Source organism: Meriones unguiculatus, chromosome 10, assembly GCF_030254825.1.
Source record: "Meriones unguiculatus strain TT.TT164.6M chromosome 10, Bangor_MerUng_6.1, whole genome shotgun sequence".
NCBI lineage: Eukaryota > Metazoa > Chordata > Mammalia > Rodentia > Muridae > Meriones > Meriones unguiculatus.
In genome coordinates, this window is record NC_083358.1 from 103,059,091 (window position 1) to 103,074,555 (window position 15,465).

Genomic DNA, 15,465 nt, shown 5'->3' on the forward strand with positions numbered 1-15,465 from the left:
TGTTAAATCTTGAGTATCCTGATGTTCCATTTATTGGTTTATTAAACTGTTTACTCTCCCCGGAGTCTTACTTCTATACTCCTAGACACATCTTCATCGTTGGGGAACCCTCTCCTAGGATAATGGGCAGCGACAGATAGAGGCCCCTTAAACTTAGCCATCCCAGGCTAGCCTCAAATCCTGTATGTCACCTAGGGTCACAGGTATGTGCCATTAGGTCTGGTCTATGCGGTGTCAGGGATTGAACCCCGAGCCTCAGTGATGCTGGGCAAACACTGGGCTGACTGACCTGAGTCTCCACTCCCCTGTTCCTGCCTCTCCAGCTGCAGGGATGACTGTTTAGGTATGATCCACAGCGAAATGGCCTCTTGGAGGTTTGCAGTTCTGCAAACTAGAAAGCACTGGGTGGATGATGAACAGTGTTTTTCTTGGACATCACTGTTACGTCCTGGCTCAGCTTGGAGACCTGCCCAGAGCAGTAACTAACAGCAGTGATTTCTGTAACTGCCGTGTGCTGTGACTCACTCCCTTCTATGGTGAGGCAGATCCGAGGAGCAGCTCACTCGGCACCGTGCTTGTAGGGGCCTCACTGGGTGCCTCGCTGGGTAGCCCTCAATCAGAACTGCCCTCAATCAGAACTGCGTGCTGCTCTTCATCAGAACAAAAGGTGGATTTTCCTTTATGCGGATATGTCTGTGTGAGTGTCTTCAGGTGCCTGTGGAACCCAGGAGCTGGAGTTACAGGTGTCTGCCAGCCTCTGGATGTGGGTGCTGGGAAGAGGACTCAGATCCTCTGAGAGAGCAGTCAGTGCTCTTAACTGCCAAGCCATCTCTCCACCCTCACTATTTTAATAAAGACTGCTACACAGCTGAACACTCGCGAGTTTGATCCCCTGCCACTCACACGGCTTCGTACACAGACGCAGACTTCTAAGTAGGAATTCCCACAGCCTCCCCAGAAACAAGGGGTGGGAGAGTCTTCAGGAACGATTCTTGCGGTCCCCTGCATCCTGATGGCCTGGGGTGCTGGTGGGAAAGTGTAGATTCCTGTTGTCTCCCTTCCAGACAAATTCCCCCGAGGGCAGGGCCACCCACTCTCTGCACTCCTGGTGGTTTGTCTGCACAAGGGGTCTGAGACGTGAGAATACTGGTGGCAGGTGCGAAGATGAAATGTTCTTTGGGCTCCTAGATAAAACGTTCTTACCCTGGTTTTACCTTGCGTGTTATCCAGGGAGTCCTGAGATGAAGCTGCTTAGAGGCTCTCATCTCAGTGCTTTTGCATCCTTTAGGAATCCAGCTGGGTGGTCCAGGGGTTTCAGACCTGGTTGGTTTCCACCTGCTTTCCGCCTGATGATGTTCAGGAATCAGAAAAGGCTTTGGTTCCAGTGGCCTTCTCTGTCACAGGATTTGACCTGTGGGATTTTTCAGTAGAGAGCCAGGTTAGATAAGCATGTGACTATCAAGAGAGTGGCAAATGGAATAACAGGAGGGGGGAGTGGAAAGGGGCAGGATCATTCCTCCGGGGCCATCCAGCTGACTGCAGGTGGGACCCGCTGGATTAGCAGTTCTGGATTTAGCCTAAAACTCACTCTGAAGCTTGACCAAGCTGGGAGCAGGAATCTCCCACTGTTTACCGTTGCGCACAGAGAATGCACTTTGGGGTGCTGGTTAGACAGCCCCGAGCACAGAACTAAGACTGTCCACAGTCACAGCCGTCGGGGACTTCCAGTATCAGCTTCAAAGGCCCATTTCCTAACCCCAGCAGTGTGACTGTCTAGCGGTATAAAGAGCGGGGCTAGGAATAGTTTACTCTATAAAATATCCCAATTTTGGATATTAGAAAGAGGAAAGGGACCAGTGTAGGAGGGGGAAAGAAGGCAAAAGGGGGAAAGATGGTCAAAGTACGTTATCTTCGTGTATGAAAAGTGTCATAGTAAAATGTTATTGTTTCATATAATTCTGTATGCTATTTAAAAAAAAAAACAAAAACTAATTGCTCCTCATAGTGGCTTTGATTAGAAATGGTGGCAACAAATTTGGCTTTAGTTCCTGTTCTTCTTCTTACCACAACTTTTGGAAGGCACTTAAACATTCCGGCCTAGGTGTTCTCATCTGTGAGACGGGGCAGTAATACAGGCTTAAGTCATTTGTTAGAACTGAGTGGCACTAGCACAGTCAAACAGCTAGCCAAGTGCTGTGTAAAGGAGACAGGGGAGGGGAAATCGGCATCATTCTCTGATTATTTGACTATCTGCCTGGTTGCCTGGCTCAAACTACACACAGCTAACCATAACACATCATTTCTAGTAGTCAGCTAAGAATGGAGCTATTGTCACTGGAAACCCTTTGTTTCTTGAAGGAATGAACCACTTGCTTATCCAAGGGAGGGATACCCAGGATGGGAGGAGTATTGCAGTAGCTCTGCCAAGTGGTCATTTTGTTTTAGGAGTTTTTGTTGTTGTGTGTTTGCTAAGTTAGCAGACTAGTAGGAGATAGATCTGTAGTGGGGAAGAGGATTTGGTGATGTGCTCATTGCTTTTTTCTGTCATGTGGCATCATCATGGCCCCATTTCATTTCCCACATAGGGAAAACTGAGGTCAAGTAATGTGTGCAAAGTCACACATCTAATATTCGGATGGAGAACTGACTGGCTCTACATGCAAAATGGGAAACCTTGGGCAAGAGGACAGGTAGCTATGGGAAAGACTGATGTCAAGTAGCTTGTGGGACAGGAGGCCAAGAGAACACAGGGACTTTGATGCCACTTTACTGCTGATTGACCAGCTTGTGACCTCTAGGGCTTTGCCACTGTGGCTGATTCCTTTTGTAGTTTTAAGACTCAACAGCAGGGTGTCCTCCCTCTGTCTCTGGAAGACCACCCACAAAGTTCCTGTGGCGTGAAAGCCTGCTTTTTTCTTAGGTGGCCTGAAGATGCACACCCCTGGCTCATTTGTTTCACCTTTGTTTTTGTGGGTATTTTTGAACTCGGCCAAAACCTATGGGAATGACTTGTCCTGTTGAATTTGTAAGAATGAAAAGTCAATGATTCTCTGTCCTGGTTTAGGATTTTCTTTCTTTTCTTTTTATCCCAAAGTGTAGGTGGCATCATGTCCCAGATTTATATTTCTCTTTTTCTTTTCTTTGTTGCCAGATCAAAGTTTGGGTATGATTCTGTGTTCTTCCAGTAAAAGACATTCCTAAGTAGTTTAGGCAAATGATAACCAAATCAATGGAGTAGTAATTATTACAGTGAAATGTGCCCCCATCCACAGTCCTTCTAAAATTAGCCTCTGATAAAATTTGATCACTGTTGGTGGAGGAATGGCAGGCTTTGTTTCTGGTGTTGAACTGGCAGAAAGACAACACTAAATAATGAGTTCAAGGTAGCCCTTCCTTGCAGGTTGTGGGGATGGACGGGTATCAGTGCCCTGTATAGGGTAGGGTTGGGTATAGGCCTAGAACTTTCCTCAACTCAAAATAATTTGTGTGTGTGTGTGTGTGTGTGTGTGTGTGTGTGTGTGTGGCTAGAGAATAATTAACCTGATGTAACTCTGATATCTGATGATTGGATTATTTCCCCTCAGGGAAAGAACAAGAGAAAGACACAAATCACCACGGAATAAAGATGGCAGAGGGTCAGAAAAGTCCGTCACTATCCAGGCTCCCACTGGAGAGCCCCTGCTGGCAAATGACTCTGCCCGCACAGGCACTGAGGAAGTTCAGGTAAGGATCAAAGGCACCCCTCCAAGCCTGCTGCTCCTCAAGTCTGGCTCCTCTAGGCAAACGTTTTCCTAAGCCTTGTTGCAGTAAGTTCTCTTGGGTTTTTAACCTTTATTTTTCTAGCATTTTAATGAGTTTATCTACTTCTCTGGCTTGTCTAAGGACAGCGTGTCCTACCATTGAACAGCTGGTCCTTCTGAAGTCTGATTGGTTGGCCTCCTTTGAATGATGTTGGAAAGAAGCCAGCTTGGCTGATGACAGGTCAGAAAAGGGAAAAATTGCAAGCAAGACTCCCTGGAGACTCATTCCAAAATGGAATAGGACCGCAGAGGGCAGGAACCTCCCTCTCAAAACAAACAAACAAACTAAGGAATGCTTGACATTGACTCGAAGAGACAGTCCAGAAACCAGGTATATGAAAGAAATCAAGGCATTGGCAATCAGATGGCAAGCATAGAAATCAGGGTAAATGAGATAATACTGAGTCAAAGACCAGAAATGCATCCTGCAAACTTTGGGGTTAGCAGTGGTGGTCTTTGGGGTACTCTGTGTTAAGGCCATGGGTTGGGGCTGGGACAAATCTAGAGAATGAGTTTCCTCTGTCCAATTCTAGTGGCTTCTCTGGACCAGACTGCAGGACTGCAGGACTGCACCAGGACTGCAGGAATTTCGATTGTTAGGCCTTGCATATTTGAGCAATATTCGCATTAAGACTTTATATGAAGTCAATCAATTTTAAATATCAGTACTTTGTTACTTAAAAACTCGTGTGGGGTCATCTTTGAGTCCCAACTGTCTGGCAGCCTCGTTGTTGATTTAAATAAACGTATGAGTTATATGCAGAAGTATGTTTGAACCACCCCCCATCTCCTGAAATGTTGCATGCCCAGCCTTGCCTCACATAAACAAAGCATTGTGTGAATACACAGCTGTAAAGATATGGAAGATAAGCTGTATCGTGTATACCTGTAGGTGCCTGTAGGTACAGGTGGCATTTATAATCAGATAGGAAGACTGGAACTACAATCCCTGAAAGGATGCAGGTGCCATCAGGATGCATAACTATGCTTCCCCACCGAATGTGGGGTTTGTTCAGAAGTGAGCAAATATGGATGATGGATGGATGGATGGATGGATTGGGGATGGATGTGTATAGTCTTAGGACTGGATCATTCTTAAAAGCTTCACAGCTCAGTTTCCTCCTAGAAGTGTATTCTGGGGTGCTAGTAACCACTGTGAAGACATTTCCATCTTTGTACCCTGAGTTCCCCGGGAAGCTGTTGGTGTTTACAGTGGGATGGTGTGATGAGAAGGCCTTTTAGAGGTCCTGTGTCTCAGCAGCCCTATTAACTTGAGGAACTAAACTTTTGTTGGCCTCAGCTTCTGAGAATCTAGGGGATTAGATTGCTCAAGTTCAGATCCATCCCCTCCTCCCAAGACCTCAAAGTTGAGAGAAGCCTTTGTAGAGATACACTTTTTTTAGACTGAGATGTGCATAGGTTCTTAAAATGAGCAAGGATTTAGTTAGCAACTCCCTGGCAGGAAGTTGGATGTACAGCTGAGTCAGAGCAGTGGTATTACACAACAGGATGTCCACATGATATTAGTAATGGTTATCTCAGCAGGGATATCAATCGAAAATGCAGAAACCAGCCTTTGTCTTCTCTGGAACACTTACTGCAAAGCCAACTGTTTTCTATAGCCTGTGAATTCGTACTATATTAAAAGCAAGTTGTATGCCTTTGTGGTTTGTCTTCTTAAACTGGCCACAATTTCACACAGAAATGAAGTAGTTCTCAAGGGTAATCTTTGATAAGTTTTAACAGATGAACCCACACCCTCAGCACAAAGAATTCTCCTGGCTCTTCCTAGCCAATTCCTACCCCCAACTCCACCTCTCCAGGGCAACTGCTATTTTGATTTCCATCTCAGTGGATTGGGTTTTGCTTGTTGTAGAGTTAAATATAATTGGAATCATATGAGTTTTTCCCCACTCAGCATGATGATTTTGATATTTATCCATCTCCTATGTGCTTCAACAGTTCACTCTTTGTTATTTTTGCTGACTAAGTGTTCCGTTGAATTGACCACAGTTTGGTCTCTGTCCCCCTAGTGGGTGGACATTTGAGGTACACACATTCTAACTATGATGGATTAAACTCCTGTGAATATTTGTATAGGTATTTTGTGGATATATTTCATTAACTTTTGGTGAAACCTAGGAGTCGAGTTTCTAGACCATACAGTTAATGCATATCTAAATCGCTGTGGAAGTGTCAGGCCGGTTTTCTTTTCTTTTTTCTTTTTGTTTTTGTTTATCTGAGACAGGGTTTCTCTGTGTGGCCTTGACTGTCCTGGACTCACTTTGCAGACCAGTCCTGGCCTCAAACTCACAGAGCTCCACCTGCCTCTGCCTCCCAGAGTGCTGGGATTACAGGAGTGTACCATCACGCCCGGCATATTAAAACACTGAGAGGAGACCTGGCTGCTTCTAACCATTGTCTGTGATCGTTTCTCTCATGATCTGTGATACTGTGACTTTCCTAGTTGATGGCCTCCGTGTTCCTAAGCTGAAATCTTTACTACCCACCCCCATTAATGCTCATGCAATCATGAATTATTATTAATTTTTTTTTAGTGATAAACATTACTTCTTTGCCTGGATCTTTTAAAAATGAAATATAATGTTTTTATTAATCCTTTGAGAATTTCATACCTATATGTATATTTTGATCGTAGTCACTCTTCCTAATAACTTCTCCCAGGGGTCTGCCCTTAGCTTCTCCCCGTTTCCAAATTAAACACACAAATCCACACATTCACGGCTAGGATCTTCATATGCTACAAACGTGGTTTCTTTGGTTATGAGTGATCTGTGTTGCTGTTTTATCTGTGAACTGAAACCCCATGTATCATAAGCCGATGTCTTCACGCCACCACTTTGATACTATGTGTGACAGTTTTTCCTAGTTAAATCATACAGATAGTTTCTGGCGCATCCTGGCTCTGCTGTGCTCTGAGTCGGAGTCCGAGTTTCCAGTGAAACAGCACAAATGTTTGACAGCCTAGCAACAGACTCTTGTTGAAAGAACTGACTGAGTGACCCCGTCAGCAACAACCTAGAAACTTTAAAAGAGAAAGTAATGGAGTTAAAGATATAATAACCCTGATATTCCTGTGCTCCCGTTCAGTTTATCATGGAAACCTATTTAGAAAGAATTTTTGAGCTGTTCTGGCCATAGACAGAACTTTGAATTTTCTGTAGTCAGTGAGAAATGATGTCAATTGAGAAATGATTCCTTACTGAAGTGAGTCCTATGAATGTCATACAGAAATTTAGATAATGTAGGGTTCAGGTGTGGATGGGTTTGCCTTCGTGTGATAGGAATTCTTCTTTTATGCCCTCTGCTCTGCAGAGCCACCAAAGGGTCTAGAGTTTTACTTTGTAAGCCTAGAACTTAGCATGAGAGAGGTTTCCTGGTGTAAGAGAGGGTGTTCTCCTGTAGTGGAGTCAGCATAGGGGAGTCTAACAACTGCTACTCACGTTGGAGGAGAAAGGCCCAGAGTCCTGGCCTTTTCAGTACAAGGGCTGACAGTGTATCATAGGAACGAATCTTCAAACAAACAAACAAAAAATTCAAAGGTTAAATTGTGTTGTCTGTGTTCAAAGGGCAACTGTAGAATACATTTTGAAAATTTCAAGGAAAAACGCTCAAGTTAAAAATGTCCCTGCACTGCAAACGAATCCTATTTCCATGTTTTGAAAAAGTTGGGTGACTGAATTCTTTTTATTTTGTGTGGCTTTTATAAATGGCCGTCTTCCCTGTCATCAGGATGACAACTGGGGAGAGACCACCACAGCCATCACAGGCACCTCGGAGCACAGTATATCCCAAGAGGACATTGCCAGGATTAGCAAGGACATGGAGGACAGCGTGGGGCTGGACTGCAAGCGCTACCTGGGCCTCACCGTGGCCTCGTTCCTTGGACTTCTCGTCTTCCTCACCCCCATTGCCTTCATCCTGCTACCCCAGATCCTGTGGAGGGAGGAGCTGAAACCCTGTGGCGCCATCTGTGAGGGACTGCTCATCTCTGTATCATTCAAGCTGCTTATCCTGCTCATCGGGACCTGGGCACTTTTCTTCCGCAGGCAAAGAGCGGATGTGCCTCGGGTGTTCGTGTTCCGAGCCCTGCTGCTGGTCCTCATCTTTCTCTTCGTGGTTTCTTACTGGCTTTTTTATGGGGTCCGCATCTTGGACTCTCGGGACCCAAACTACAAGGACATAGTGCAATACGCAGTCTCCCTTGTGGACGCGCTGCTCTTCATCCACTACCTTGCCATCGTCCTGCTGGAGCTGCGGCAGCTGCAACCCATGTTCACACTACAGGTGGTCCGCTCCACCGACGGAGAGTCCCGGTTCTACAGCTTGGGACACCTGAGGTAAGGGGCATGAACACTGAGCAAGCGGGAAGGGTGACCGGTAACCCGAGAACCGAGAACGTGGCTGGTTCTCAGCCGGCAGGGGTGAGCTGCACTCCCAGATACAGACGCTAAGGCTGGGGCCTGACCCTCTCTGCTTCTGCTAGGAGCTGTGTGAGGTGAGGAGTGTCCATTCCTTCACAATGGCGCTCCAGCCAGGTTCAGGGTTTTGCTGGACTCGTCCTCTGCGTCCTCGCTGGAAGCTATCAAAGTAGTGCAGAAAAGATAGGTACTGTGATGGCTGACTTGTAAACTTGGCTTATGGATAATGGATAAGGCAGCTAGTGATTCCATGTTGTCCAAAATGATGCACCAGGTACTTAATATAGCCAAGTTTTGGAATCATCCTAGTTGTCCACCAGCAGATGAATGGATTACAAATATATATATATATATATAATTATTAGTATATTATATCATATTATATCATATTATATTATATATACATAACTCTAATATATATATTTAGCTATAAAGAATAATGAAACTATGTCATTGACAGGAAAATGGACAGAACTGGCTGGAGATGATCTTGTTAAGAAAAGTAAGCTAGACCTACAAAACAAATAATCACACTTTTTTTCTCATACAGAACCTAGGTTATTTATATATATATATGAAGCACAAAACACAGAAAAATAGAAGGATATCTATATAGGAAAGGGAAATGGAGATGTAGGAGGGGAGGAGGAATGGGAGAGGGTGGTGGGCGTTGTGGGGAGAGAGTAGGGTTAAAGTGCATGATGTATTTTATCAAAAACATCATTATGAAATGTATCACTTTGTACAACAAATATACATCGTGCTTGTGAGCTCAGTTTTTAAAAATATAATTTTTAAAATAGCGCTTCTGCGTTACCTTGGTGCCTTGGTGGGATTAGTAGCTCTTCTTTTTGTTTCCACTCTCACAGATATCCTGATTTGGTCAACCAATTATGTAGTCACCCTGGTGACTAATAAAGAGTCAGTCTCCAACCAGGGTTGGTGGCACATGCCTTTAATCACAGCATTCAGGAGGCAGGAGCAGGCAGAGCTCTGTGAGTTCAAGGCCAGCCAGGGCTATGGAGAGAGACCCTGTCTCAAAAAATGAAAAAGTGTCAGGCTCCAGCTAAAGAGTAGAAATGTGTAAGGGTTGAGTGTTTTGAGAATGTTTGTGAGTGAGAAGGGTTAAAACTCATTTACATCTGTGCACAAAGTTAGTGCATTATTGTTTGGTTAACTCAAAAGGTGAGAATCATTTTTGTTTATTTTATAAATAAATGAAGGTGAGCATCCTATGCCAGTTATTATTGTAAAAACATCTGTGATGTTATTAATTCCAGTGTTATGGATGGAGAGCTCGGGGCTAGAGGATGTAAGTAATTTACACAACATACCATGCCTTATTTGGACTCCCTCCAGTGTCATGGGGTTGGGTTGGATTAACGGTTCAATTATGACATCTCTCCTTCCATGTAGTATCTTGCTCTTCCATCTGCTTCCTTTCATAAATTTTGTGATCCCTGAGGATATACGCTGTGTCTTACTCTTCCTGGCATCCTTGGTGCCTGGCATGGAGCATGATACATAGTTGGCAGTCATGTGGTACCTGGCTGAGTAGACTGTGGTGGTTTGAATGAGAAAGGGTCCCATAGGCTTACATATTTTAATGCATAGTCCCCGGTTGGTGGAACTGTTTGGGAAGGATTAGGAGGGGTGGTCTTATCGAAGGAATATGTCTCTGAGGGTGGGCTTTGAAGTTTACATTTATTTATAATTTCCAATTATCTGTCTCCTCTCTCTGCCTCTGGCTGCGAGAGATGTAAGCTCTCAGCTGTATGTTCCCTGCTATGAGGGACTCTAACCCTCTGCAACAGTGAGCCCCCAAATTAAATGCTGCCTTTTATAAATTGCCTTGGTCATGGTGTCTCTTCACAGCAGTATAAAAATAACAAGTCACCCACCTTGGATGTCTGGCTTTAAAGTTTCACTGTACTGATGTATGTCATAAGGCAAAGCAGCCAGGACTGGTGAGGACATCTTTATGGCTACTAGAATAACTGGCTTTGTCACCGTTTTGGCTATTGTCTAGAGAGGTGGCCTTCCCCCAGTTTGGAGTCAGATCCCACTGTTCAACCAATGTCACATTGGTGTGCTCTCTCCTTGGTATTTCTGGCCCAGCTCATACTGCCTGAGGATAGGCTGGTTTAGTGTTCAAGTGTGCCATGATTCATTCTTGGGGGAGTTTCTGTTTGGCTGAGTGTCCCACGAAGGATAAGTTGCTGTTTCAAATCCTCCATAGATGCCAGTAAAGCTCTAGAAACAAGTAAGTCATGTAGGGGGCATTGGAACCTTCGAGAACTTTCTTCCCGCTCTTCATACTGGAGAGAGACCCCTCGAGAGAGCCCAGAGCCCAAGCCTGGAGTTTTCTGGAGCTCCCAGGAGAGAGACTGGCATATGGCTTTGAAGTGCTGGGCCAGGCCTGAAGATGGGGGCCTCCGGCACAGGAGGACAGGCAGTTTCAGACAGTGACAGCTGTGAAGCCTATTGAGAGCCAGCCTGGCTCAAGGCAGGCCTTGCTGGGGTCAACGCTGGACTGACAGACTGTGGTCTTGGGGCAGGTGAGCAGCGTTTGGGGTTGTGGCAACCCCAGGCTGTGAGTGAGGCCAGCTGCAGTTCCGTGTCTCGGCCGTCGTTTGAGTAGAGTAATTCCCACCTGCACAGGGAAGGGTAATGTCTTCCTCACTTTCAGTCAGTCCAAGCTGATGGGACAAATGGCTCCTTTTGGGCTCCCACACTTCTCTAAGAAAGGTTGACCTCACCCTCACCTGAGATCTGGGTGCAAATGGGAGGGACCAACCCAACAACTCCTAGAAAGTAGGAAAATAAATAAATAACTGACAGCATCCTCAGTATCTCATTGCCCAGCTGTGTGGGTCAGGGACAAAACTATGTGGGAGAAGGGGAGAAGACAGTCTTTACTGTGGCTCCTGGCCTCCTGGTGATTGCTGCAAAAAGCAGTCACCTCAGGTCCCCTGGAGACCTGCGGGTGACGTGTATCTAACAGGCTTGGCAGGGGCCATTTGAGTGGAATTTCTTCCCTGGCTCCTCACCCCCCTTCCTTTTGTCCCTAACGTGGTGATTTTGAATTCTGAGGTGGAAGGAAAGATGTCCTGTCTCTCCTGGGGCAGGCTGAGTTTTCCTGTGACATCCAGGCTGAGGGAGCTGAAGCAGCGTTGTCACCTCCCCCTGGCACTGCTGGTCGTATCACCAGCTGCTCCGTCGGCTAAATCGGATCCAAACCCAGCAGTGGCGGGAAGAGTCACTGGGCCAGAAATATAACTTCTAAGCCCTTTTGTAAATTGTCAAGGCAGGAGGGAAGTGGGGAGCAGGAAGGACAAAGCAAGCCCCAGACATCAGAATAACAGGGCTTGGCCAGACCCGAACCAGAACCGCAGGGTCTTTCTGCTCTCCCTTTATGCAAAGCCTTTGCTGCGGAGTGACCTATTGCGCTTAGGTGCGGAGTGGTAGGGAGTGCTTTCTTCCCCTTTTCAAAGGAGGTTTTTTCCCTGAATGGATTGGGGCTATTTTGAGAGTTTTCAAAAGAATGCCTACTCTCCAGCTTCCTAAAGAAAATGGGCTTCTTGTTAGCACTTGTAAAAGGCCCTTGCTGTGGCTTCCCTTGTGGGCAGGGATCGTTTGGGGTTTATTTGAAAACCATCTGAAATGGAAGAGATTATTGTTGTAGGGCTGTGAAATTCCATAAATAGGTGTAAGATGTGACCTAGCCTTTAGTTAATGCCTTAGGAGTTAAGAGGGCTTTTCCCTGTTTCTACTTAATTTAAGCCAGGTCAGAACAGGTGGGACAGTGGCTTATTATCTTTTCCAGTGGAGGACAGGTGAAGGGGCCTGTTCACAGTCACCAGGAGGCACAGGCTCACAGCTCATTACCTACCCACCTACATTTGCTATAGCCCCCAGGTGTCTCGCCCATACACACCCCACTTGTCATGGCCTGGCTCCATTCTCTTTCTCGCGGTTGTTGCTAATTTTTTGGTTTTTTGGTTTGGTTTGGTTTTTGGTTGGTTGGTTGGTTTCTTTCTTTCTTTGGTTGGAGGCAGGGTTTCTCTGTGTAGTCTTGGCTGACCTGAATTCCCTTTATAGACCAGGCTGGACTCAAATGTATAGCGATTCACCTGCCTATTGCCTCCCTGGGTGTTGCACCACCGCGCCCGGCTGCTAACTTTTCTCTAACTTTACTAGAAATGTTTATCTGTCTATCTGTCTCTCTGTCTGTCTGTCTGTCTTAGCTGACTATGGGGGGCGGGGGGGAAGATACCCAGAAGAATACAGAAAAACAGAACTTAAAAGTGACATTTAATAACTTCAGTATTTCCTGTGATTTGAAGTCTTTAAAGCGGAACTCAGTGTGTATTTGAGCAGACACGAGTGTAGCTGACAGTGAGCAGCAGCCCCGCCGGCTCCTTGCTGGGGTCAGGCGCCTCCGTGTTTGGAATGCCGAACTCAGTCTCCAGGACAATCTTGTGGGGTAGGCACTGTTTTCTTCGTCGGTTGGTTGAGTAAATGGAGGCTCAAGGGCCCCAAGCATTGGTAACTGTGAAAGACAGGATTTGAGCCATGATGGTATGGTTTCAGAATGATCTTACACTCACTGTTAGGGCACAGAGGATTTACGTTCACGGTCGCACTCCTAAGCACACTTTGTGGGCTTAGCCGGCACTGAGTGGACAGGAGGCCGATGTCAGGGGTGGCTGGCTTGTTCTCTCTGGTCTTTTACCTCCACCAGTTCTTTAATTCACCAGTTGGCAAAGACTGGGCCTTAGGGCAGCAGTAGTAGGTTGGAGGCTCTGGTCAATCATTTTCTACCTTCTCCTCTTTACCTGCCTCAAAGATGTCTTTGATCTAATGCTGTGTAATGTATAGCCTAAGACACCGTAGCTTAACACAACCACGTTTCATTTCTAATGGTTCTGCAACATGGGTCAGGCTCAGCTGGGTGGTTCTTCTGTAGGTCTTGACTGGGTTCCTGTGTAGTTATATACACATAGTGGGCCAGCATGGCTATGCTTTGTTCCTTTTCTATGTACCCTGAGATGCTCTCTGTACCCACATGGATCCTAACACTTCTGCCTAGATGTCATGCCTAGTACCTAGATGTCGGAAGCAGCTCAAGGCTTCGAAGGGTAGTCAAGTAGAAGTTCTCAGGCCTGGTAGAGCTGAGGCCTCGAGCTGGCCCAGTGTCACTTCTGCTATGTTCTTTCTTGGTTAAAGCAAGCCCACGTTTCAAGAGCGTATTATGGCTCACAGTTTGAGAATGTGGTCAGCCATGGTGGGCAAGCCTTAGCAGCAGAACTTGAGGTGGGTGGTCACATGGCACCCACGGTTAGGAGGCAGAGAGCGACGAATGCTGGCACTCAGCTTACTCTCTCCTCTCTATTCGGCCCAGGACCCCAGCCTGTGGCATGGTGCCACCCACATTGACTCTCCCCACCTCTGCTAACCCAACCCAGGGAATCTCACAGACATGCTCAGAGGCTAACTTAATCTAAATAATCCCCTACAGTCTCATCTCTTAAGAGCTCCTACATCAGTGGCTCTCAATCTACGGGTCAGGACCCCCTTGGGGGGGGGCAAATGGCCCTTTCACAGGGGCCACATATCAGAGATCCTGCACAGCAGACATTTCCATCACGATTCATAACAGTAGCAAAACTACAGTTACGAAACAGCAACAGAATAATTTATGGCTGGGGTTACCACAACACGAGGAACTGTGCTAAAGGGTTCACGGCATTGGGTAGGTGAGAAACACTTCCCTAGATCCTGTCAACGCCTCCACCTCAGGCTCAACATTCCCAGCCTGCTTAACTTTATTTTGCCTACAGTTCTGATACTTAACTTCTGTATCGTAAAGGATTAGAAATGTTGTAAGTGGGGATGCAGTGCTGCTCCAGGGGTGTGCAGGAATGTTTATAACTTGCCGATAATCACCAGCAGGAAGAAGAAAAAGAACCCGCAAAAACCCACACAACCCACAGCACTGTGGGGTTTAGCTATTTTTTTTTTTTTAATGCTTCATTCGGTACGACTCTGTGTATCTTAAAAATTGGTATTGGACATGAACCTCTTCTTCACAGGGTTGGTAACTGACCAGAGAACCTTTTTTGCTTTAAAAGAAATGACCCCCAAATTGCTTTTTAAACCGTAGGAATGTATACCTGTATACAGGTGTTACATGGCTTTGTTTAAAAGGCATTTTTATCTTCCTTCTTCCACGCACATGCAGAAACCTTACCGTAATGTGGCTGTATTTGGAGATGGGCTTGAAGTCATAGGCTAAGAATCTAATCTGATAGGATTAGTGCCTTTATGCATAGAGATGCCAGTTAACTTGTTGTGTGTGTGTGTGTGTGTGTGTGTGTGTGTGTGTGTGTGTTTGCCACGTAAGAGATAGAGAAGGCAGCCATCCGGAAACCAGGATAGGAGTTCTCACAAGCACCAAATTGGCCTTGAGCTTGGGTCTTTGATCCAGCCCTCAGAACTGTGGGAGAACAATTAATGTTGCGCAATCGACATGGTCCTCACTCGGACATGTTGTCATAGCCCAAGTTAAGATGGGGATGTTATCAGCACTAGCAACCGTTTACCCTAAAACCCAGGAATCTGTGGGGACAGTAAGCAAGCTTCTCCCTAATGAAACAGGGCTGGGTCTTGTCCTCTGGGCGGCTCACCCGCACATCTCCAGGCTTGAGAAGGGGGCTTTGCTTTCCCTGTTTATTCTGTACTTTTCTGATTAAAACAAGGAAGGGGTTTGAGTTTACTCCAGCACCTTGGGAAGCCTTAAGTCCCCGACTCTAGCAGTGTCCAAGCTGGTCTTCAGGCTACAGATCAGGCTTAGCTGTGGGGCTGGCCCAGGCCTCCCCTCCCACCCTGGGGCCCGGCACCAATAGTCTTGGGCGGCTGCTGAAGGCCCAGAACCATTGGCCGTGACATTGAGGAGTGTTTTTAAATGCCTACTGGAGTTTTTGGCTCATGCGATTACTATCGTGGTTTCATATATAAACTGTTATTTTTAGAAATGGGTGTTTTCATTTGTAACTACTTTCCAGTAACGGCATTTCACCAGTCCCCGTGCGCACTCCCTTGAAAAGAAGCGGATAAAAAAAAGTGAGTGCAAGCTTAAGACTAGAGGGTGAAGGGGTTTGTTCAGGCTCTAGGAGAATTTTCAAGGCTAGCGCAGAGCTGCCGTTTGTGGTTTGGTCCTG

General features: G+C 46.1%; 1 protein-coding gene across 4 annotated transcripts in view; it reads left to right on the forward strand.

Moving 5' to 3' along the window:
* Window positions 1-15,465, forward strand: part of Vangl1 (VANGL planar cell polarity protein 1) — a 46,237-nt gene that overhangs the window by 12,862 nt on the left and 17,910 nt on the right. For all 4 annotated transcript variants that reach the window (XM_060392965.1, XM_060392963.1, XM_060392966.1 and 1 more), the window contains exons 3-4: window positions 3,585-3,723; window positions 7,554-8,161. In XM_060392965.1, the coding sequence (XP_060248948.1) occupies window positions 3,585-3,723; window positions 7,554-8,161 (747 nt within the window). The remainder of the gene's footprint in view (window positions 1-3,584; window positions 3,724-7,553; window positions 8,162-15,465) is intronic.